At 37.9% G+C, this 26,496-nt stretch overlaps 1 protein-coding gene across 1 annotated transcript in view; it reads right to left on the reverse strand.

The window, feature by feature from the left end:
• CACNA1C (calcium voltage-gated channel subunit alpha1 C) overlaps window positions 1–26,496 on the reverse strand; it is a 492,904-nt gene that overhangs the window by 410,824 nt on the left and 55,584 nt on the right. The window contains 2 exon segments of the mRNA XM_026070402.1: window positions 3,344–3,447; window positions 6,854–7,177. Of these exon segments, the coding sequence (XP_025926187.1) occupies window positions 3,344–3,447; window positions 6,854–7,177 (428 nt within the window).

Consider the following 26,496-nt stretch of genomic DNA (forward strand, 5'->3'; position numbering starts at 1 on the left):
AACAAAATAAAAAGGACTATTTATTGGAAACTTCTGTATTTAGTTCTGTATTTAGTGCATGCTGACAACAACTATGGCACAATTTTGAATAGCTGTTGCACCTAAAGGCAAGGTTTATTAAGAAGGAGATATAAATATATATTGCTGTTTTTTGTATACACCAATGAGGTATGTGCCTCCAAAACTTCTATGAAAGACATAGCAGTAAGTATGCCTCACTTGACCAATGGCTGATCACATCTGTGAAATTCATACAGATAATCATTCATCAAAATATTATTGAGCCATCATTTTCCTACTTTTACGCAAAAAGGAAGCCACTCTCACCATTCACAATTCTTTTCTCTCACCACTCTCTACTTCATTAGCTTATTAAAAACAACTGTTTGAATTTTACCCTCAGCCCCAAAAGAAAACACTGTTTGAAAAGTTATGATGAAACCTTAAAAAAGGAATATGCTGATCCTAAGGGAAAATTGGTAGTTTATTGGTGTCCACTGTTTGTGTCTCTTTCAGACCCTGTAAATTAGTTACTAACCACCAAGTGTTTCCTGAAGACGGTTTCTCCATATCTCAGGAGCTTAAGGATGTCTCAGGAAAGCAGGAATGTGGGAATGACTACGGTAACTTTATCCTCCAAAGTCTAAATTGCAAAGTGGAAATGAAACAAGAATTCTTACACAAGTGAAACTTTCTCTGGGCACATTCTGTATATGTTCAGACTTATATCGATGCACAAGTACACACATCCATACACACTACTAACCTACTTGCACGCACTGCAGACATACACCCCTTTCACGTTTCTGATTGTAGCCTTTGGAGCTCTAGACTTCATGACTACAAAATAAATCTGATGGTAAGACTTTTGCTCACAGGTGTTGGGGGGAAATCAAGCAAGTATCCCAGCTCTTACAACAAGAGCATATTACCAGGCCCAGCTTCTTTCTAGCCTAGACTTCGTCATACCCTTTGGCTGTTTGAGTGCAAGTTCCTGCCGTATGGAACAGCTTTCCTTTAATTCTGTGTTTCACCTACTCTTTCATCCCATTCCAAGACACAACTAACACATTTTTTTCACCCTTATCTCACTCTTTTGCCTCCATTCTCCCCTCGCTATTGCTCAGTACTTCACTCACTGATCACAACCTATAATTCTGTGAAGTGCTTGGGAATGCAATTGTATGACATATGCTCTAAAAGCTTGTTCCCTAACAGCAGTATATACATACAAAATAAATGTATATCAACATGAGGAAAAGAAAAACCCCAAGACCTAACAGGTGATAGTGCTGAATTGATTTTGATGGAATACGAAAGCACAGTTCAGTGACCCGCACTAACCATGTTCCACCCTGTCACTTGCATGTTGAAAAGGAACGCTCCTTTTTCAGGTCACAGGACGAAAGGCTGCTGGGCAGTCAAAGCTCCAGAGCTTGATCCAAAACATAGAACAGAGCCTTAATTCCACTAGTGAAAGTCTTGCCATTTTTAACAGCTTTTTCATTGAGACCCAGAGAACAAAGTGTAGTAAAGCAGATTGCCCAGTTTACTTTCCTCTCCTCCTCACTTCTGYGAACCAGCTATTCAGGTAAACTAACCACACCTCCTCATCCTCAAGGTTACAATATTTCTAAACTTTTTTAGGATGATAATTCTCACTTTTGTTCTTAATCCTATCCACAAATAAGGTGGATATTTTGAAGGATTGGTCAAATGAGGTAAAAGATGCAAGAGATGTCTTGGAGAACAGATTTAGAATAGCAATTCAGCTCACAAGGTGAATATGTTTTCTGATAATAGAACAGTTTCAATGTACCTCATTCAATTACAAAGTTATTTCAATATACTCCCAACCTGATATTAGCCAGTCTCATCACTGAAATAAGGCAAATACCCGCACTCAATTAAGCTCAAGACAAATTAAGAGTTCTCTAACCTTCAACTCTGCTTCATTTTTGTCTTTTAACCTTGTAAGTGAGGATGTGAAATGAACAACACAGTCTTTTATAGTCACTGAGGAGCAACTGAATGTGCATTTTTAATATAAAATATTATTTCTGAAAGGTGCCAGGCTGAAGTATTCTAAACATACATAAGACAGGTCATTGCTGTTCCACAGTAAGTTGAGCTAGCAAAAAGACAGCAGCAGGAGATGCCACCAGCTCATGAACTCCTTTGTTAAAAACCCTGTACGGGCTTGAAATTAATTGTAAATATAGAAAATATTTTAAGCTTAACACTAAGTTTAACCACTTATCACCTCCTGCTCCTGTTTTTAAACTTCCTTAAGGAGTTAGAATAGAAAAATATAACACTAAGATTTTTTTTAGCCAGGAGTTCTGTTCCAGCAAAGTCCTGAAGTTTGCAATTTGTTTTATACAACTTCAAAAGATATTTAATCAAACGACTGACTTCCAGAGAACAGCATGGATCATTTTAATTACAGTGTCTGTCAACCATCCCAACTCTCCCTACTTTAGAAGTATGGCTTTTATTTTCCACCTCTGTTGCTCTAAAAATTCTTATGCCCCAATAAATTTCAGTAAGAAAATAGTGTCCCAACTCTTAAATTTTGGGAGTAGGTTTTTATTCTGATTCAACCAGATAAGTAGGAGATTTGTTCACATATTTGGGAAGAAAGAAAAATGTTTTCTGCTAATTCAGTGGCTTGCATTCCCAAACTGTTTTGTTTTGTGCCTTACTGAACGGAGTTCTTTGCTATGACTTCATGCTGAGCCAAAAGTAAACACTCTTTCCTTGTTCCATGGACAACTCTATCCCAAAGTACTAGCATTAGCATCAATGGCAACAGATGAAAAGCTATCTCCCTCAACAAGAGGAAAAAAATATATATATATACACATATATATATATACATTGTTCTACCAAATGCACATCTCAGTGTGAAAAGCAAACATTAATACACTTCCTAGAAATTAGTCATCAAGCTAGCTCCTATGTATCACCCAAGAGGAGGACTGTATCAATTTCACAATGGCACTTAGTAAGATGAAAACCATCATATAATCCATGAATAAAAGATTTCTTCTGCAAACACCTGCCGTTTAAATTTACCAAGCACTTTTGCAGCATGCAATTCTTGCTAACCAAAACTTCATACACAGGACCCATGCAATTTTTGGAACATTCTTTTCTAAAGCCAGCTCCACCGAAACAGGTGCTAACATGAATGAAAGATGTAGCACTCAAATCCCAAATCCACTTTATTATGGTCTCATCTTCAGTGGATATATTCATGTTCCCTAGCTTCAACAGTCACTCTAGTCACTTTTTAGAAGGACTTTTGAAGTAGTAAGACTAGACACCGGTAAGGACTTACCAGATTGGAATTGGTGGCATTGGAATCATCTTCTGGAAAGGGGATATAGATAGCTAAGGCCACACAATTGGCAAAAATAGTCAGTAAAATAATTATTTCAAATGGTCTGAGGAATGGAGTTAAGGGAATTGTTCTGAAACGTGCACACACRAATAAAAAAATAAAAGATTTATAAGAATTCTGTTTAAAGAAAACATTCCAAGTCCCTTATATTCTGAAAAGAAACATATGCCTTTTTAAGTGCTCTTAGGAGCTCCCAGCCAAGAATCTTCCTAATATGTCAAAAGCAGTGTAGGCCAGTCGCGTGCCAGAGTAAACACAGATTTCTTAAAAGTTTTTTCTTCTTTTATTTATTTAGATTGCATTTTCCTTATTTTCCTTCAAGTGTGGCTGCGCTATTTTTAATAATAGAAGCCTGCTCTGGAAGTACTGTCATCTTTCCTCTTACAGTTACAGTTTGTCTTGGTCTTTTCCATCTGCATTTACTAACTCTAAAAATGATTTTTAATGAAAGTTCTTATTTTTTCCACTCTCTCTCACATATCTCAAAGTTAAAGGAAAGGGTTGAAGAAATACATGTATATACTTAGAAGACATTTAAAGCCCTGACAATAAAATTTAAGGAAAAAAAAAAAAAAAAAGGGCTTTGTCCAAAATGTGCTTATACTACACATTGCCACATATACTTTTTTCCCCTCCCTTAAAAGTTATTTGTGGGAGTATTAACTTTTCTTTTATTCGCATTTCAGCTGCCTTCCTGAGCAAAAAAATGCACCTACCCAGTATGTTAGGGACACCAGGAAGGTAAGAGTTCTTTATGCCAGTGAAACTAGAACAAATTCAGGGGCATTTCAGCCTGGCATCAACTTCCTGTAAAAATAAATAAATAAATAAAACATCCCCCAAACCAACAGCATTAGGGATGTTCAATGAACAAACCTGATAGTGCAGTGGTCAGCAGACTGCTATTCTCAACAGGTTTTAGCAGGAAAGAACTGGAGAGCCAGATGCCCAGCAGCCTGAACTGCAAGATATATGCAGATCCCAGGCCACTGACCCTTATGTTTATTCTACATTTCAAATATGGAAGAGTCAAAGGGTTCCAAAACTTGCTGGACTACCATTCTTGAACCTATGAATAATAGAAGATATATGATAATATGGAGGAAGAAGATAGTCCAGGGCCTTTCTAGAAGAAGCTCAGTTCAGCTATCAGTGTGGCAAATAAGGCCTGCAGTCACATGGGAAGTCAGAACAAATAGACGGATTATTGGGCTACTGGGGATCTGGTCTTGGGAACTTCCTGGCCTAAAGGCCAGGATCAGAGTACATACATTATAGGCGAAACCAGTGGGACTTCTCAGATGACTAAGGTTGCATACACAGTGTTTACTGCACAAAGACCTACATTTCCATAGGCTTTCTTTTTCCTAATTGCTTCACTGTTCATGCTTTTTTTTTTTTTTTTCTTCTAAACCTCTTACACTGTAAAGATAAAATGGTATAAAATCTGCAAAGACACTGCAGGCATAGCAGAAAATTAAACACACATGTAAATCTTTGCAAAATAAGGTAATTACTTCATTTCACTTTATATATGTATGTAAACATTAACATAGTTGCACTTCCAAGCTCTTAACACCATAATGTTTGGGTATGAAACTACAGAAGTACCATTTGATATTTGTTTAATGTCCACTGTGCTTAGAATTTAGATGTTCAGAAAATTAAGCTCAGCTTTTCTCAGTAATTTTTAGCAATTAGGAAGAGTCAGAGTACAAGAAAATTAAATCTTATTACAGCCTTTTAATGATGTTATTTGTTATTGAAATGTTTCATGCTTATAAACACTAGATGTCCAATGAGAGGTTCTGACAGAAAAAAAAAATTATATATTTCCAGCAACTCATCTAAAACCAAATAAATACAAAAAAATGCAAGCACCAGCATCTTTGGATTGCTTTAATCACATTGTTTGGTCCTCTCTTGATCTCAGCAGTGCTGTATCCTGTTTTACAGGACATCATTCCCATCATTCATTGCTGATCTTATTCATTTATCAAATGTCACTCTGTGCTCTTTCTCTAAAGACATGGTTACTGAGGTGCTGGCAAGTAAGCCAATATTCAGCTTTGTCCTGTTAGTCATCATCCATCATCTTATGCTTAAAGTATCAGGGTTGTGCCAGAAGGGATAGAAAGTAACAAACCTAATCAAGGGGATTAAAAATTAGCATCTGAAGAAGAAAGGAATAGGCAGGTACCTACTTTAAGGACATCAAAGAATTGTCAGGAGCATTTTTAACAAGTTCTTTATCTGAAAGAGGTGTCCATATCAGCGAGACCTAATACACTCATTCTGTTTTCATGTTTCTAATGTCCCACCAGACCCCCAAAGAAACAATATTATCACATTGTCTTAAATACCATCGCTCATTTTTTTTATCATATTAACTATTGTTGAGTTCTGTACTGCCTTCCCTTAATGTACTTATCTATCCCTAGCAACATGCTTTTTCTTTTGTATTTACTGATGAACACCACTAGCTCGTGATTTACTGACAGTTATTGTTCAGGGTTAGTTTTAGTTTCTCTGGGRAGGCAGGGGGAGGTATTTTTATTTCAGCTTGTATTTCATACCAGTTGTAAAATTCAAGCTTGTGCTCCTTTGACTTTGCTGACTAAAGCAGCTTTGCTCCTTCACTTGATGAAGTCAACGGCCAGACTCTCGCTGCCTTTCCAGGGAAGCAGAACTGACCCCTGCATTCTGCAGTTCTCGGTCAGTGGTTATCATCTATCATCTGTGACACGGTCTGCTTCTTGTTCAGACTACTAGATCTGGCCCCCTGCTGCATCTGTACATGTTGCAGGATTACTTTAACTGCCTTTCTCTTTCCCTACGTCCAAATAATCAGAAGTTTTATCTTACCATTAGTGAGTGTTATTGGTTTCAATGGAATTCCAGTATAATTAACAGAGCTTAGCCCTGTTTCAGGGTTTTATCACATACAGTTTTTTCTGTCCCACTCCTTTTTTTGCAGAGGTGCCACAAGTTAAACAGCTCTGGTATTCTGAATCATACATATTTTTGTTAAACACATGYCACCCCATTTTCTACACTATACAGAAAGGAAAGCCAACAGCTGCTGTCAAGCCCACAGAGTCAGTTCAATTCTGGCTTTAGAATATGTACCTTGATATACCTTGCATATCTCCCATCAGTTTCAGCTTGTGCTGCACATGTTTGTGCAAGGGCAGAATTCAACCCTTAACCTTTATATGATTTAAACTTCTGGTGGCTTCTTACACACTGCTATGGGTAAGGCTTCAGTCCTAAACCATTTTTTCCCCCAGCATAAGTGATCTCAATTAAGATGTCAAATACTACTTGTGTACTTTAAGCTCCCAGTGGTACCTTTCAACTTAATATATTGATTTCTCCACACTTATGAACAGTGCCTGATGCACACTAACAATTTGCTGTTTTCCAAATGAGAACAYCAAAAAGGATATTTCCATTCGACGATGCTGATGCATGCCCTCCGGATGGGATTTTTCAGTGTTAAACACAGCAGTGCCCGGGGAGGACGTGTAGCTGTGGTGGTACCCTGTTTTTTCTGTTTTCCATACTGCTGCCGTTTTCTCTGTGTGGAGCTAGCCGTGGATATTGTTGCATTGCCAGCACTGCCCATCAATTTGGCCTGCCTGGCAGCATCAATTGCAGCTTGCCAGGACAGAGCTGCCCCGGGAGTAGGGATGTGCTCTGGGGCAAGCCCTGCAGCTGCATTGGCATTCATGTTGGCATGAGCTGGACGGGGACTCCCATAGTTGGAACCTGTGAAAGAAAAAGAACAGAGAAAATTGTGGAGACATTTAACAGCAGAAAAGAGTGCATTGAAAAATCTTAAACATTAGTAAAACTCAAGATCTGAGGTTAAGGATAAGTGTAGGGTATCCACTGACTAACAGCTTTTTCCTCCAATTCAACCTCTTCATTTTAAAGTAATACTATTGTGCAGTCATTTATCTTGCAACAGTCTCCTAACAAGGACCAATGGACACATAGTTTAGAAGTGCCTCCAACCAACAATCTCCMGGGAGCCAACACAAAAAAAGTTGTCCTTCTTTTTCTTTCTTTTTTAGCCACACATTTTACAAGTCGTATTGTTTGAAAGCTCAAAAGCTGAGGCTAGTTCTCACTACTTCATCACACAGACATATGGCACCATGCTATGTAGCATGTGGCAAAGAACCCAGATGAGAGTCTCAAGTCCCATCATAAAAATCCTTGTGTTTTCAAGATTTCCTCAAGGTAAAATGAGATTTCAACTATGAGTTAAATGCTCTCTGCAAACAGTAGATATGCATAACCCTAAGAACAGGCTGGCTAAAAGGAACACTGAAGCAGCAATGGGAACGTAAAGGCAGGGTTCATGGCCTTTGTGTCCTATAGGATACTGGTGCAGGTAATTCAGGCCAACCAATGCATATATTTAGAAACTGGAAGAGATTCCTTATCCTGATAAACTGATTTTATAAGAGCTGAACTATTGAAATCAGTGGAATAAGACTCACTTTAAAAGCTATCACTGGCAAAAATGATCAAACCTAACAGTCAAGTTTTGCACCTATTTCAGCTTAAACTGAAGCAGTACATGCATTTGCCCAACCTTAACACTGGAATATGTCAGGTGACCATTTTCTCACGTCTCTGATATTTGGAAGATCRTAGCAGTACAAAAAAACCAAAGTCACCCTTTCAGGATAGTGCAATTGTTCCATTGTTTCAGTAAAGACAGTTATTATGCCACCTGTGCCTCTTCAATGAGACTTTTTCAGCAAGTGAAATTAAAACTTCAATCATTCCAAAATGAGTGAATTTYGAGGCTTCAAACCTGCTTCCCTGACTTTGTTGAAGTACACTTCAATTAAGATATGTGAGAATTTGGGAAAGATTAAATGAATTTTTGCCACAGACAACACTTTATAGAAGAAAATATAAGCCATGCTAGAAAAGTGCAATGTAAAGTCATAACAGCCAACTTTAATTAGGAAGAACCTCTTGTTTAGATGCATCCTGTTCAAGATTTAAAATCCTATTTAACTTTTTTGTGGACTTGTGAACATGCCTGGCACCCCATATTTGGGGATATGGGTAAAAGGAAGTTGGGAATGGTTTATAGATCTTGTTCCTTCATAGGCTATAAAAAAAGAATTCAGTTTCAAAACACTGCCTCCCCTCAAGAAACTGTTTCCCTTACATCTCATCAGAAAAAACTATGCTTTTCTGAAGCATATGTCTAAAGGGCAGATAGTAGAAAACCCAGTAAAAGACTTAGATCACCTTCTATTTCAAAGCAAGCTCAAAGTCTATCATTGATTGTGTTCCACTTTAGATTAATGTGGAAAAGGGGTGTTATTAATTAGATCAACTGGGCTCCTGTAGACTAGAGGACAAAGCAAACAAAGACCATGTGACTCTTATCCTTCGATAAGAGATATTAGATGAAAGACAAGTTAAATTAGGGAAACCAGCAACCATTTCAAAGTCTTGAAAAAGAAAATTACTCAAGATGCATATTTTAAGGTTGTACATGCAATGCCAAGATATCACAGCAATGACTGTATTACAAATGAATCAGAGCAGATAGAGTAATAGAATCACACTGACAGACGCAGTGCAACAGGCTATGCCCCTACCTAGGCAGTACACAAGATTTTAAAATTCATCTCACTGAATCACAAGGACGGACACAATACAGTTAGATGTTATTTTATGTCAGGCATTGCGATAAGATTACCAGGCTGTTATAGTTTCACTACATAGCAGGAAAATCTAGAGCTTGCCATTATTTGCTGAAAAACCTCCTAGTTACAGAACCAGCCAAAGGAAACTGGTGAGTAATATCACTCTGATATGTGAAAGGGAAAGCAGAAAGAAACAAGAAATGGGAACTAGTTAATTCACATCCCTAACATTTTCAAAGTGAGAAAAAGAGCTTTCAGAATTGCACAGGCTAAGCAGATTTCCTAGCTGAAGCTGGCAACCAACTGGCAGACAAACTTAGTTAGAAGTTTTCTAAGACTAAGCAAATTGTACCCAGCACTACTCATGGGATATATATTTATTTTCAGACTAGTTCCAGATTCAGTTTTTCCCTTCAGCATCCTTTTGACCTCCCTACCCCAAGGCACACTGGAAAGAAAAATAAAYGGAAAATTGCTCTAATTATTCTCCAACTCCAGCTCTTATTTAATACTGAGCCATTACAGCAGATAAGAAAGACRCGTGTGTTTTCCAGTAAAAGCAAACTTGCTGATCCATCACCACTATGTTCTTATCATGCGGTTATGAAAATAAACAGCTGCTTCACCTTAATGAGGACTTCTCTGCAATTTGGGAATGTGTCAAGTTTCTCCATTATTACTGCTTATTAGTTAGATTTTTCATGAGGATTCAAGTCTATGTGTTTTGACTTTGATGTGCCAGTGTAGTTAAGGATACAGCTTCTGGGGATTTCGTTGCTTTYACTTCTACCACAATCACAAGGCCCATAATAACATCCTTTATCTCAAATTAACTTCAAAATATGAGTCAGTAATGACAGATTTATATTAGCAAATATTACAAATATTGATTACTGATAAAGATCTGTCTGTTTTATGAAGCTCAGAGGCTGCAGACACTATCTGTACTAAATAACTAATGGCAGTGACAAATGACTTGATCTGCAGGCACTTTATAGAAACAGCTTAAATTAAAAAGAGTAAAGCTCAGAGTTTCACAGAAAGTACAAAGAACTGAGCAGAATATTTTCAAAGACAGTACAGCCAAACTTAGGAAATTCAGCACAATAATTTAGATGCTTAGTATTAATTCCTAGGACGTAAGCAGAACATGTCTCATATTGAGCTTGTGAGGCACCACAGTAAATTTCACCTATGGCAGTCATTTCTCCCTTACCACAAAACTTTGCTGTAACCTGAGAGTTGCAGTTACTGGAATTGCTATTTTCATTTTGCAATGTGGCAATTAAAATGCTTCATTTGATTTCCCTGCTACAAATGAAGTTCCATGATACCTAAATCACTTTAATTACATTTATTTATATGGTTATAAAGCTGGAAGATGGCCAGAAGCAGGAAAGAGATTTAGCCCCCACCCAAACAGAATCACTCACTAAAGCACTGGGATCTGCAGCAGCATCACGCTGCTAATCTCTACCACCCTTTAACAAGAATTTGTGCTGTTGACTATGTCCAGCTGGTGCACAAAACTGAAAGGTTTATGAATCCTTTTCTCTCTCTCTCAAGCACTTTTGTGCTATGACTCTCAAATTTAAATGTTTGAATAGTAATTAAACAGAAAAGGCCATATCAACAAATAAATTAGATTACAAAGTCCTTGGGATAGACTTTCATTTCTGCAAAGTTGCAAAGTTCTAGAACTATCTCAAATATTGAAATAACAGAAATAAGTTTCAAAATTAAGTCAGAAAGGTAACAAATAAGGCTGCTATACAACAGGAAGTGAACCATTTTGCACAAAATACACAATGTTGTAAATTTACAACTAAAACACCGAAAGAATGTACAGTAATGACCACCAAAACCTTTATAAGTGCAAATGTACATGCAACTGTCATGACACATTAATTGATCCAAAAGCATCATTAAAAAAAAAAGCCTAAGTGGTGACCGCTCTGTGTGGAAGTGGGCAAGTTAATGGCATTGCAGCTTTTGAGTTTCTTGATTTCATCTAGTTATCCACAACATTTATTTTACAGGAGTTTTGCTTAGATTAATTCTTAAAAAGAAATTACAGCTATGCCAATGCTGAATGTCACTTTTTTCAGTCACTCTATAAACATCATAACACTAAAACTGCAAACATTAGAACAATAGTGTTGCACARCTGTATTTTTCCTCAAAGCATAAGAAAGGTTAGTATAGTGAAAGACAAAACTCATTAAGTCATATCTTAATTGATTTCAAACACTGAAATAAAACATACAGAAATTAGGAAGCTGGTCACACTACTAAGATCATGTAAGACTACAACCCAGACACACACGGAAAAAGGTATAAAAGGATGGAATGAGAGGTGCCTAATAAGAAACACAAAGAATAACACACACACACACACACAAAAAAAAAAAAAAAAAAATCAGTCTATCAGGATATCTGTTAGTTAGAAGAAGAATGTGGAAAACATTGATCCATTAGCCAGTGGAAAATTAGAGCGTTTGATAAATGATGTCAAGAAGAATCAAGTGTTTCATATCCTTTTTGCATCTATCTTCACTAAAGGGAAAAAAATAAAAAAGCAAAAGCAGGTGACTAGCACAATTAATCCCAAACCAGGTACGATTTCCACCTATATGAGAAAAAGAGCAAGTTAGAAAGTACTTAGAAAATGTACATGCTTTCAGCTAGCTCTAGTTAAGTACTGCATCCTCAGATACTTCAGAAAGTTCTTTAAATAATCTCAAAGCTGTTGGCTGCAGTTTTGAACTCATGGAGGATGGGAGAGATCTCAGAGGACTAAGAAAGGGCAAATGTAGTCCCCAATAAAAAAATAAGAGTGAGAAAGGGGGAAAAGTCAAACCCAGCTTAATATCAATTCCCAGAAAAAATCTGCAACAAACAAGTGTCAGCAAGTACTTGGAAGACAAAGAGAAGTAGCAGCAGACAGAGATCTGTCAAGAACACACTGTGTCAAAGACGACTTTATTCCTACCACAACCATGCACCAGAATTCACAGGCAGGACAGGAGCTGTAGGTGCCACATCTCCTGACTCCCTTAACACTTTTGATAAGGTCTCATATGACACTTTTACAAGCGTGCTAGAGACACATGAGCTAGAAAAAAACCTGTTGTTATAACATGCGTGCAAAGTCAGTGGATGCCTGAGAGCAGTGAACATTGGTACACAGTCTAAATAGATGCATGTGGCACATAGAGGGTCCCAGCTTCCTGCCCAGTATCTGATTCTGTTCTATGTGTTCATTAAAAATCCAGAGGACAAAGTGGGGAATGGTGTTATTAAACGAGCAGGTAACTATGAAGCTGGGAGATGGAGCAAATATACTGAAGGGCAGGATTAGAATTCAAAATGAGCTTCATGAATTGGAGAAAAGGTCTTAAAAATAGAATACAGTTCAGCAGGGACAAAGGCAAAGTATTTAAGCAGGATGAATCATCTGCCCAAATTATTTTCAGAAAAACCTTGGGGGTTATATTGGATTCCCAGCAGACCAGGAGTTGACATTGCCATACTGCTTGCTCCCCACAAAAGGCAATCATCGCAATGCAGTATATGAGCAGGCATACAATCCACACAGCACGTCAAGTAAGGCTTCCCTCCAGCTCTGTGCCGGCAGGGCTTCAGCGGGAATGCTGCAGCCAGGTTTGGGTTACACACATCAGGAAAGATGCAGCTCAACTGAGGCAGCCCAGGAGAGGGCAATGAGAGTAACCAAAGGCCCCCCAAAATGGGCTACGCAGCAAAGAGATGGAAGTGGGAATGCTAGAACCTGGACTGCTTCTCCTGAGAATATGAGGATGACGACGACACGGTAACGGTCTTTAAGTTTAAGAAATACTATTTCAGAGAACAAAAAGGGAACAACTCTCAGCAAATAAGCAAGTAATGAATTTTTTCTTACTGCAAAAGCTAAGATGCACATTAGGAAAAAAAGAATAAACTTCCTAATAGTAATGACAATGAAGCATACATATCGGTTGCCTGGATTGGTGGCAGTAGCTCCTGCACTCTAGGTCTTTTTGACCAGTTTAGAGAAACATTTCTCTAGAATCACATACATGAGGCAAGATTTGTAGGAGGAAGCAGTATTTGAAGATACCTCTCTGATGAAGCCCTGCTTGACTCAAAACTTTAGATCACAGCTCCACCAGTACATTATAAGATGTATTTAGACATGCTCATCACTCTTATGGGAGGTGGGGGCCCTTGGACCTATTTTCCTGTAACTTTATTTCTTTAGTTGTGAAAACTCATTTTGAAAATACATTTTTCCAGAAGTCCTTCAGTATCTCAGGACAATAACAACTAGCCATACACAAAGTTTAAAATCTTGAAGTGAAATAACCCAGCTTATTTGTATGAGAATTTAATAAGGATTTCCAGAAAAGACTGTTTTCTCAGTGTACTTCCCTTGAAATTTCACCTAAAGAATGCAGGACTGCACTCACATAAATCTCACTTTCTTTAAAGCATGATTTGGACATTTTTTCTTATTTGCCTATTTAAGATAGTTGACAAGACATCTATTCTGGCAGAGTTAACATCTACGGTGACACTTCCCCCCACTCCAAAAATAAGATTTTTCTGGAGGTAATGTACAAGTAGAAATAGGGGTTATAATGAAAGCTGGGTTGCAACCTGAACCACAGCTTTTGCTATAACAAAATTTATAACATACACATGCACTTTAAACATCATGTCAAACTAAAACTCAGCATGTAGTTGTTAGCCCAGATAAGAGTTAAAGAATTTTTGCTGTAAATTGTTTTGGGGCTTCAGGACACACACATAAAAGATACATGATTTAAGACAGTTCATTTGCCATAGTTGAGACTAAACATTTTTTAAAAAGTAAACACAAAATCTTATTCAAGACTTATGCTTCATTTGCAACTAGAGCTCTTTGTTTTTCTTTATATCCCCCCTCCAAACAGAGCTTTTTTTACTGCATGCCATTAGTGTAAGAAGATGCAATGAGCTACCACCAATGTGAAAAAACAAGTCCGCTTCGATGAAAAGAGCAAGTGCAGAAGCTCCTCTCATATCAAGTAATGAATGCCTCCAAGTTAAATATTTACACTTGAAAATTAACTATGGACTCAGCATGGTAAATTTTCATAACTTGGTCAACATTATGTAGATTTTGAATTTTCTAAGGAAGGGACAAACTTTTTTTCTGTATTGGTACAACATCTAGCAGAATGGATCCCTGGCTGATGAAAAAGGTTCAGAGGCCCAACAAGAATACAAATAATAATAATTCTTTTTCAACACCAGAATAAATCATGGGTCAACTCTTCCCTTCAGGGTCACTGTATATATAGTTTTATCCATGCAAAAATATCTTGCTTCACCAGAGCATGCTGGAAATCTGTGGCCTCCTGATAAGATGCTTCCTCTATATGCACTCTCCTAGACACTCAAAAGATTTAGGCACAGAAATACAGATTTCTATCATTTCCATCCAAGCACTGGTGAGCTCTTTGAGATTGCTCTCGGACACACATGCACGTGCACAAACAATACAACTGATCCTTTTGRCATGCAACCTGTCTGCACTATGGAATAGTGCAGTCGGGCACAGGAGAGACCCTGGTTTAGCCTGCCTTCACACCACCACAACTAGCAAGCCGCCTCACAGGCCGTTTAGGCAGTTAGCTGTCCCATTTGGGAGATACCAACAAATCTGAACAAGGTCTGACAGACCTGAACAGAGCCTGTCAGATATGCATGGAAGTATTTTGAGAGCTATGCTTGGCCTTACTGGATAAACATATGCCCAGTAAAACCAGAGATCACGAGCTGGCAAGGTTCTTCCAGTGTCATATCCCCATATGATACAATTTGCCATCTTCTGATATGGGAAGGAAGAGGAGGGGGAAAAAAAAAAAAAGAAAAGAAAAAACTCACAACCCACAGAATAAGGAATGACGTGACTTAGAGTATATGCTCTTTCATACTCCAGTACAGCTATATGTATATATTTTTCCAAGAATCCAGCTAGTCAAAAAAACATTTTACCAAGACTTTTGTTTGCATTTAGTCATGAAATATAGATATGCTCCTTTAAAGAAAAAAAAAAAAGAGCAAACATTGTATTAACTACATTATTGCTATAAAATCAGTRATTTAATCAACAGAATGATGACCTGAAATTATATTTACTTTCTTCCTGATAGTCTGTATACTTTATTTGAAAACTGAGCCTTTGATACACACATGCAAAAAAACCCAGCACTATGGCCAGACGTATAACCAGAGTCTTCCATTGTCAGTCTCAGATARGATCTCTTTTCTGTTTGAAAATGCCATGTTTTTCAATGAACACAATTCTTTTTTTTTTTTTAATAAAAGAAATGATCCTGTTCTTGAAATAAAAGCAAATTATATTCTTACTGACTGGCTAATTTGTTTCCTATGGCTCAGTCTACAATGACACAAATGACAAACTCCCTCTCCCCCCTTCTAATTAGCAGGGTGATAACAAGTTAGTATCTGCGATTTCACAGCTCCAGTGCTCCTTCTTCTATTTCTCTAGTTTGTATCCTTCCATTCTGAAAGGAAACAAAACCAAACAGAGCAGTCTGTTCTGTCTCCTTCACCCAAGAGGTGTCTCGTCAAGTCTCGTTGGAATAATCTGGAAAGACAGACATTAGAAAATCCTCAGGGGTCCCCCAAAAAAATCCAACTAGCTCCTGACTTGCTCTTCTGCGATTATGCTGCGACTGTGCGCTCAAAGAAAAGAGAAGACATCCAGAACCAGACAAGGAAAGAAAGTATCCTGTTTAGGAAGGAGATAGGGGAAAAAGCAGTGAGCCTACTAAAAGTTAAGCCTCTTCCCTCCACCCCAAGGCAAGTCTTTAATATAAAAAGTTTGGTAATTGATGCTGATATCAGGAGAGCCATAGGAGTCTATAATAAAACCCCCTACACTAAAAATTTTACTAAGAGAGAATTGTACTAGGCTGTTGGTGGGAGGGAGGGGGCAATTCCCTTTGAAGGATTCACATTTTCTTGTAGCTTTTGAGCTACAAAAAAGAAAAAAAAAAGGCACATGAAAAGAACCCACAAGTAAGCCTCCCTGGTTTCTTGAGACATGTTTCTGGTGGCACCCAGATGCAGCTCTCAGACGCCGAGCCAGAGAACACTTTCCTTTCTTTCAACCACAGCTCACTGAAGCAGTCATGAAAACTCAAAAATAGCAACAGAGGACTAGTGATGTAAATATCCTTTTACTAACAACAGTATTTGCATTCATCTCAAGTAAGCCTGGGAGAGCCCGATTAGCTATGGATTTGAAGGAATGGCTAGTAGGAGTTTTTATGCAGCGCTGTAGTTCTGCTGGGGTAACGCAGTCTTCCACAAAATGCAAAGCACAATGCACTTCTAACATCAAATGGAATATAATTTTAAAAATTATGCTCTTCACTTGTAGCAGTTATAGATGCATGTCTCATGCACTATACATCTACCTAAAGTCTTTCAGAGTGCCTATTGTTACAAAACTTTTGCAGTAACATGTGCTAATAGGTGTATGCATGTCATGGTAAGCGTCTTGGAAGAACATCATACYTCTTGGGACAAACTCCAGGCACAGATCCTCAAATGAGGAGACCTTGAGAGAGCTTTCTTGCTTAAACATATCTTAACATATCTTAAACATATCTTTTTGCTTTCATCTACAGTAAATACAGTTCTAATCTAATCTTAAAAAAAAAAGTCTGATGTGCAATTAAACTTAAGTGGATAAAATGAGATGCCATGACTGCCACCTGCATGTGGGGAGCATATGCGTGCATGTGTGTTTACGTATTAGGTAAAGAGCAATTCTGTAGCTGCCATTCTGTAAAAAGCACATTAGATACTGTTTCCTATTTTGACCCAAAACATGTGACAAAAATCTGGAAAATACATACAAGTGTATGATATCTAAACAATTCAAAGCCTGCCATTTCAATGGTTCTTCATTCTGTAAAGTCAATCACATTTCCTCCACAGCTTAAGCTCTTCTCAGTCAAGAAATGGAAGTTTCTTCACAGTTGCATCAGGTAGATGATTGCCAGAAAGCACAAAACAGATCACTCTAAATAGGTCTACATCTGAGTTAAAGATGGTATGAATTTGAATGAAGACAGATCAAAAAAAAAAAAAAAAACACCCTCTACATTGTTCAGTTCTAAACACAGATCAGTGCTGATAAACAATACACAGTGCAAATTCTTTTGGCTTCACAGGCTGAGATTTTGGCTTCCTCTTGATGTTTATGGGGTCAGTGCTCAGATGCATAAACTCAGACAGCAGGCAGAGTTTGTAAGAAAGGGCTTAGCAAGTGTATAAAAATAAAGTATACTTCTGTCCTTCCTCTGCATAAGTACCCCCTGCCAGCCCTCCCAATGGTGATAGCTATATTAGGAAGCCATTAATCCACAATTTATCATAGAATAATTTAGTTTAAAAAGGACTCTGGAGGCCAGCTGGTCCCTGCCTTCCCTCCTTCTTTGACCCCTCATTCAACGCAGGCAGATTTCAGCAACCCTCTGGCTACCCAGCACTTACTTGCACTACTACTGCTCTGAGGCTGTGGCTAGGGGAGCAAGGACTATGCACCCAAACCAAAGGTACAGGAATGAGCAAGGCTTCATGCACAAGCTTGTATTAAAGCATTTCTCTCCCAAAGAGCAAAGATAGATTGCTTAGCCTCCAGGATCATCAGTCATTCTTGTATGGAGGCTTTTATCTAGTCATCTAGTTTTTAAATTCACTTTCTAGTCAGTGTCGCACATGCTGCCCTATCAGAAAATATGGATAGCTTTTCATTTTTCCTACATTTCTGCAAATATACATGGTTTTAATGTCTTTTACTTTCCTGATAGCTATTGAATCAGATTTCTTTGCTTCCTCCATAAAGTAGATYACATTAACATCCAAAGCAGGGCTCCTAAACTGCATTAACTTTTAAGATGAAATCAACTTTCAGATGCATTCCTCTTGGGTAAAATAAACTTGGTCTAAATTTTCAAAAGTGACTACTGCTTTTAGAGGTGTCAGGTATTGCACATACAATAAAATAAAATAATATATATCTAATTTTCAGAGGCATCTACTACACTACACTTGCAAAAAAGATACCTGCAAATTATATCATTAGCACCCACCCAAAACAGAGGCACCTAAAAACTATATTTTGCTTTTGAAAATGCGAAACTTAGAATTTCCTTTAAGCTGCATTTACCTAATGTTCAGATTATGCATGTATCATCCTAATAAATTAAAGATGCATTACCTTCTTGAAATGCAGTTTCAAAGGARAATGTGTTAAAAGATGTTTCAAGTGTCAAAACTGACTTTAATTTCATCTGTTAATCTTAGTGTTTTAACAATCACGTTTTTCTATTTTTAAAATGTGATTTTTCCCTGCTGCTTGGAGCAAGACTAACAAAACATCAGAAAAAGGCAACTATAGGGAAAAGTTTGGAAATCAACTATACAAGAAGTTCTACCAAATCCAAAATATTAAGTGAAAATAAGTTTTTCTTCCTAATTTCAGTAATCCAATTACTGTAATCTTAGTTTGAAATAATTTTATACCAGATAAAAGCATAAAAACAGGAGGGATCTTTTTAACTTGGCACCTTTCAGGTTCTAGAAAGAGATTACGTGAAAAATGGCAAAGTTTGAACTGAAGAAGGTTAAAAAAAAAAAAAAAACGCTGCCTCAGTCATATCATTCTGTTTTCTTTCATCCACAGAACCTCATGAGGATGTTGCATATGTAACGGACTCTGCAAATCAGGAAGAGAAAGGCAGCCCTTTCACTTGGGAACCTCCATTACAACAAACCCACAGAAAATTGCTAACTGCATGAATATAAACCATGATATACAACAAAAGAAAAAAAATGGCTTGAGTTTCAAATTCAGGGTGACATTGAAAGGCAGTCTGAAAAAATGTACTCCTATTCAAACTAAGCTTATTTGATGTAGAGGCACTGCAACATTAACAGATACATATTTATAGTTAATTGGTACAGAGAAAAATAATTTTATTGAATTGTCTGAGTATCTAAAGCAGTATGTTCTGCCGCTAACACGCGGACATTTCTCTAATGGACTTTTGTATTTACTGGTRTCGACTTGGAAAGTGTTCAAAGTCTGAATACTAAGTGTGTGTAATATTCAGATGCAAAAACAAGCACTCTTGACTTGCTCTGTTAATTTCCAACCTAAATAAGGCCCTTGCAACTGTAGCAGAAAGAAAAAAAGTACAGGAAAAACTATGTGGTCACTAGAGGCAAACACAAAAGATAATAAAAGGTGGGAAAATTTAGCAAGACAATCTTCGTGAGCACCTTTGAGAAAAAACAGTGTCTGGCTTGCATCTTCTGTTGAACACAGTAACACGTAACCCTGAAACAATTATACAAACTATACCCTGAAACTGTCTATACAAACATTATTAACCAGCTTCTCTGTGACCTTTTCTGCAGTAGATGCAGACAAATGTTTGAGACAGTCTTTATAGATTCTTTCTAAAAATATAAAATCCTGTTTATATAAAAGCAGATTCATTGATCATTACTGAATTTACACGTACCAAAGAAAAGGTGGCGACAGCAGATGCAGAGCAGGTTTGTAGAACACTTGCTTAGAAGCTGGTGGCCAATATTTATGCTCATACCACGAAGGTAGTACTCCAGCTGCTGATCCAGCCTCTGTCTTTTCTATAGTTCTCGGATCGCACTGAAGGCAGTGGAAGCTGAGGCTTTTTTGTACCTTTCCTGGGGTACTCTGTGCTTTGTAGGATCAGGTTCACAAAGAGGGCTAGCAATTTTCCAAACACTGTACTCGGATAGTATTTGAACACCAGTTGAGAGAGTCTACATTTCTACTGCTCATTAGGAAGAAAAAGTCCAGTCTGTTTACCAAGAAGGACTGGGCACCTCTAATCACCTCCAGAAACACTGCATCAGTGTTGTGGCCTCCCTGCTTGTAGGCAGAGCTTGAGTGTGAGCGAGCTTCTCTTGCAAGACTGAGATTCTTTATCTTGAGACCCAGCTGGCTGGATCTAAATAATAGTCACAGAGTAAGCCAACGCACAGATGACGTGGACCTTGACATGGACTATCTGCAAGTCTAGAAGTCCAGGTAACATGCTGTATAGACAAAGCCACAGCACTGCTATGGAAGACAGAATTACGTTCTCCAGTTTTGGGATCCACACCTCAAAAAGAGTAATAGAATAAAGTACTCAGAGAAAGAGGTACAAGAAAATATAGAGTGGAAAAAATATTTTATAATGAGGAACTAAAGACATATCAATATAGTCTTACACAAGAAATAGTTTAAAAAAAAGTGACCACAATTTACCAGCATGAGCATAAAAAAATTTTGATACCAGGTGACCCTTTAATCTAACTGAAAAAACCCTTATGAGATTAAATATTTGGTAGCTGAAACTAGGCAAGCTCAGATATCTAATAAGGTATACATTACTAAGAATAAGGGTGCCTAACCACTAGAAAACTTAACTGTGCAACGTTAGGAGTCACTTTAACTTTGGGTCCCCAAATCAGGGGCCTGGACATTCTTCTGATGTCCATGGTGTTTTGGTGCTCAAGCAGAAGGATTCAGAAACTGCTGGGGGAGCTTCTTTGGCCTGCTAGGTGTCCCTCCTGCCCTTAAGATCCATTATCCACAGACAGCCCCAAAACAGCAGGAAACAACACAATTACAATAACATTTAAAATACATCACTTGGAAATCTACCTCTAAAATAGTATCATTTGCAACATATCTAGGCCTGCAGCAAGATAAATCCAACATTTTCACACACAGACTGGGGATTCCCATTGCTGTACTTATTGCAAGTTATTTGCAGCACAATGGTTTAATCAGAAAACTAGTGTTACAAAAACAGTTACAATATTTTAAGTAAATTACTCCCACTTAAATCTATACATTTCCTGAAACGTTCTCTTGTCTCAACTTTTGAGTCACTATCATTACTAGGCACTGGCAGCAAAAGAGCATTCAAAAGCAAATGGTGAAATGATGACAGAAAGCATCATAGACAATCCTATGCAAAATTACAGAATACCTTCCCACAGAAGCATAGCATATGCTTGTGATTTCTACAGAAACTTTAAACGGGAAGCCCCTGATAGGAAACACTGCCATTGTATTATTATTATTATTAGTGTAAAACTGCCCTCACTTTCCATTTTCAAAATTCAAATTTAAAATTTGAAACCAAAAAATTTGAATTATTACAGAAGCATCTCACAATAAAGAGTTCACTCCAGGAAAGACAAGTGCCATTTTGAACTGATCTATCGCACTGCAGATTACAATTTCTGTGAGCAGAATTTCTCGTTGATGCTTTTCAGGAAGTTATAATGGTTGTTTCACATATCTTAGTTGCCACAGCACACCCTTCTCCCAGGGCAAGGCAGGCGTTCTGTCACTATATCGCTTATGTGGAGGGTAACATGATAAAGTCAAGGCTATAAAATCTGAGAAAAGAGGCTCTGAAGAGATAATAATTTGATACATAAAGAATTCATATTCCCGCTTGGGGCAGCGAGGGAGGAAGAAGTTTCCAAAAGATATGTGTTTCTATATATCTTTGTAAAACTACATTATCTTGAAGAAAATGCGACTATCACCCTTTGTTTAGGGCAACAAAAACTTGCCCTGCTGAGATGGTTTAACCTTTTCTCCTTATATCACCAGGATGAAATCCCTTCCCGTTCCTTCTCAGGGTGCACCTTCGCCAGACAGCTCTCCTTTGGGCTGGACTCTCACTGCCAGCACTTTGCCTGGTACTCCAAGCTGTGGCAGGCAGAAGCCAGTTTTCCAATGTTAAGCCAATGAGACCAAATGAATTTTGCACCTTGATTTATCTTCCCTTTGGGGCCCTGTTACAGTATACGTTTGCAATGATTCAAAAGCAGCACTGTCAAAAACCAGGCACACTGTATTTCTTCCACCCAAAAGCACAAAGCACACAAACCAAAGAGTTAATGAAAAAATTCTTTCTACATTATTATTACCTAACTGTTAATCTTTCCGTGTAAATTTTGTACATTCCAGTCGGCCCAGCTAACTACCRTCGCTAGCTAGGAGAAGCAGATTGAACCAATTACAGCATGATTTCTCTGATGCTGCGCGTCTTCTGGCATGCTCGTCATCTCTTGCTGACACTGCCTGGAAAGCCCCAGCAACTTCCTCAGGCTACCTACTTTGTGTTCACAATAATCTCCAATCCTAAACATAGTCTGGAAAAAAAAAAAAAGGAACCATTTTCACCCCAGATAGAGACAGATAGGGATATTCCTCAAGAAACAGCTTCCCTGGATTTCCTAAATGTCTCTCCCCTGAATTACTGTTTTTCCTGTCATACTTGTTTGCTTTAACAAATCCTTTCATTTAATGGTATGCTTCAGGCAGAAGTATACATTTAATGTATGCATTCACACAGGTCATCTGAAAGACAATATACTTACTAAAAAATAGCATAGACACATAACTCCTTTCTTCACAGTATACTTGCATTGTTGACAACCAAAATTAGAAAGGCACACATGCAGAAGGTGGAGTTCATTTCACTAGCTCTAGCAGTCTAAAAGCTGGCATTTAGTCTAACTTAGTCATCAAAGTTCTCTCTATACAGTCAAGGCTGTTAAGTACCTCCAGGAAAGCATTTCATCCCACTTATCTTAGATACCTATCATGTTCTGTGTCCATGCCTGCCTTCCTCTTCACTGACTACAGATGGAATCTAGATGATTAGTGGAGACTAGACACTTCTAGACATCTACAATGAGGTAAGACAAAACCTATGCCAACTGATTCATTTTACTATATGAGAGAATGACAATTTGAAAACGTGTCTCTAAAAGCCTTTATTGGATGCCTTAAAAATCTCTGGAGCTAAGCTCTTCCAGTTGTAAGAGAGTGACCTGGATCACAAAATACTATAGCCCATTTCTCTCTCAATTCATATTATTCTATTTCTTTCCGAATTTTTTGTAATACAGCTAGATCCCTTCCAGTCACCTTCACTTATTCGTTCTGCTGGTCCTTTAAACAAATTACACTTCTGCCTATATATACACATATAAACACCCAATGCAATTGCATACATCTCTGAGACATTCTAATGACTCCAGAGGGTAGAAAATGTGTTTTTCCAACTATTTGGACACAAAAACACCAGTGCCCTGTGACACGCTCACTGGAAAGATAGCAGATAAAACCAGAAGTCCCTGTATAGCTAGGTTTCTATTCAAACCCCAGTGCAGTCTACTGATAAATGTGTCTAGATGGAGATGGAAAGAAGACAGCAGCATAATTCCCTCTTACCCATTAGCACCAAGCACACTGCGTGCACACCATGGATTACTGTGTGCAGTCCCCCTTTAGGAAACAGACCCTTCTATGCCTGTTAGTCTCTGTCCATTCTTTGCATCATCTACCAGTTGTCAGATCCCTGACAGACTTCAAAAATTGGTGACCAAGGATGAAATCTTCATTCTAGCAGAAAGACAGAACTTACCATCTCCCTACCTTTCAGCTAAAGACACTGTCCACAGGCCAGTGAACTGGTCCCTTAGTTTATCTATGCTACCAGAGGTACACCTAGTTGTTAAGTAAAAGATGTCTACCTCTGTGTGCAGGAGATCAGAGAATAGTCTCCTTTTCCATCAGACTCGCATTTGCCTGTGGTGATATCTACATACAAGAGAAGCACACTTGATCCCTACAACTTACCTGCAASAGCAAAACCATACACATCCTAAAGATCAAGTACTGATCTTCAAATTGCTGAACATGACAAATAACAGGGCGAGAAGCTGACAAAGTTTACAGGTAGCATGAGAGATGGCCAGACTTCACCATTAATTGAAGTACTGGGGACGTTGGGGGGAGTATTGTAAGGCCAACAGTGCCTAGGTAACTGCATTAGTAATGCCACATAAGGCCCAAATTACCCAGGTATCAATGTCAGAAATACCAAACTTGGGTATAGGTGTAGCAAAACTGGGACCATGAGAGAAATAGCAATTAGGGGTGTTTTTTGTTTATTTTGGAGAAGAGTGGGTCAGAGAAGGGAGGCACAAAGGCAGTAAAAAAAAAGGAGAGTCAAAAAACAGGGAAAGGGATAATAAGCTACGCACATCATGGGACCACAGCTGTCTGGGGACACCTCTCAGGAGCCCTGCACTTGATCACAACACTGGAGCAGGACAGCAAACTAACCCCTTGTTCTGACCATACCACAAGAGTCAAACCTGCTTCTGCAGTCAGGAGGACTGGGGTGCAGGGTGCTTTCTCTGGCTTGCCAGGGAGCACCCAGATGGATGGATTGAGCATCCTGGGATTACTATGTCAGTGCCTGTTCCAGACCCGATGACATCGGCAACTACCCAATGCTTTGTAACACTCATGTCATTAAAATTAAATGCTAAATTAATTTCTTCAGCTACATTTCTCAAAGTAATATCTTCACATGAGCACGACATTTTATTTTTTAAAAATATCAATTTTCCAAGCCTACCCAGCTGGCAGTTTAGGAAGAGTAATAGAATGTTTAACATTTGGGAAATGTTATTACTACAGGGATGATGACCATGTAAATATATAATGACATAAGTAGACAACTTCCCAGAAAACATTTCTTTGTCAGCCTTCCAAAAGAAAAGAAGTATAGCCTTTGTTGAGATATGATAGACTTTCTGGAAGCCCATATCCTAATATATAAATAAATTAAAATACTGTCTGATCCTCCAAATGTTCATACTCTAGCCTATACATTAATCTCCCAGCTAGCACTTGATGACCTGTCAAATCTCTCTGTTCCAGGCTTTGCAGCTGCAGATGCAGGTTTAGATCCTTTCTACAACTGTTATTAAAAAAAGCTAGCTACATGAACTAGAGGTTTAAATCTCAAGATGACAAGTTGAGCTTTTCATCTTCCACAGCAATTCTATCTTTAAATAGTACTTTTAAGTAGTATTTCAACATGAACATTGGTTGACAAGTACTAAAATTCACCAATGTGTGTAAGCTCATCCAGATGGATTAATCACATTCCTTTTGAAGTATCAAAACACCACTGATATGCACTACAAGAATGTTTCCTGCCCTCTGATATTTGTAGAACTAGCTCCAAATACAATTTCCCCATTCATATTTCTGGTAAATAATGTGCCATCTAGTCCTACTGAATGCATGCCAAAAACCTGAACAACTTTCAGTCAAACCTACCTCTGTACTTTATGCACTAATGCTCTCCATGATAAACCACCTTAAAGAACAAGTGTTCCATGGTGGGGGGAGGGGAGGGGGAGATAGAAAAACTTCTCTGTTTCTCTTTTGGTCACAATGTAAAACCAAAAACCAAATTAAGGAACTAACTTCAACACAGTCCCTCCTAAACTTCCCAGGAATTCAGAATTTCTCCATTTCTGATTTAAGCAATAAGTTTATCATATTTAACTGATAACAACCAACAACTTTCTTCAAAGAAAACTGTAGAGAATTGTGTTTGAAAGCTCTGCACAGGACTACTACATCAAAACACTTATTAGCAGTAACAAGTACTTCACATTCACAGAACTTGGGCAAATGAGCCAAAGTCAGTGAGATTCTATCTGGCAGACAAAAAACTATTAGATTTATATTATTTAAAATATTCATTGATTTAAGAATTCAGTTTTGGCACTGACTGTGCCAAAACTAAGTGATGTCTGTGAATCTCAGGTTTTGCACTTAAAACTGTAATTTAGCTGAAAGTCATGTAAAAATTGCATATCATCCGCTCTTCCCCRTGGCTTACGAATATAAGTCATACAGAAGCTCCATTCAAATCAAAATTAAACCTGATCAGTTTCAATTTTCACTGAATAAATACATTCTACTTCTCACTAAAAGGCACCAGTTTGAATTTAAATTGCACCTGAAAACACTCTGTGTATATATACAATCTATGAAACAGCAATAATAGGTAATTCAACCATCACTTTGGGAATTTCAGCACACAAGTGCTGAAATTTTCCTCTCTACACAAAAGTCTATTTGTATACAAGTCGGGAAAGTAATGAATTCTATGGATTTCCTCTGTTTTCATAATGGTACTTGGGCTTATTTGACTTATTGACAGCAAAGGTAATAAAGTCTGTTAAACGCATCCAAAGAATATCAGACCCCTTGACACTTAACTAAATCTAAGTTTCTAGTATTTACACCTATGGGGTCTGAGTGGAAAATGCAGCCTCTTGTGAGCCACATAACATAATATAGAAAGAACATAATATAGAAAGAACATAATATAGAAAGAACATAATATAGAAAGAACATAATATAGAAAGAACATAATATAGAAA

The sequence above is a fragment of the Apteryx rowi genome, unplaced genomic scaffold, assembly GCF_003343035.1.
Source record: "Apteryx rowi isolate R43461 unplaced genomic scaffold, aptRow1 scaffold_31, whole genome shotgun sequence".
NCBI lineage: Eukaryota > Metazoa > Chordata > Aves > Apterygiformes > Apterygidae > Apteryx > Apteryx rowi.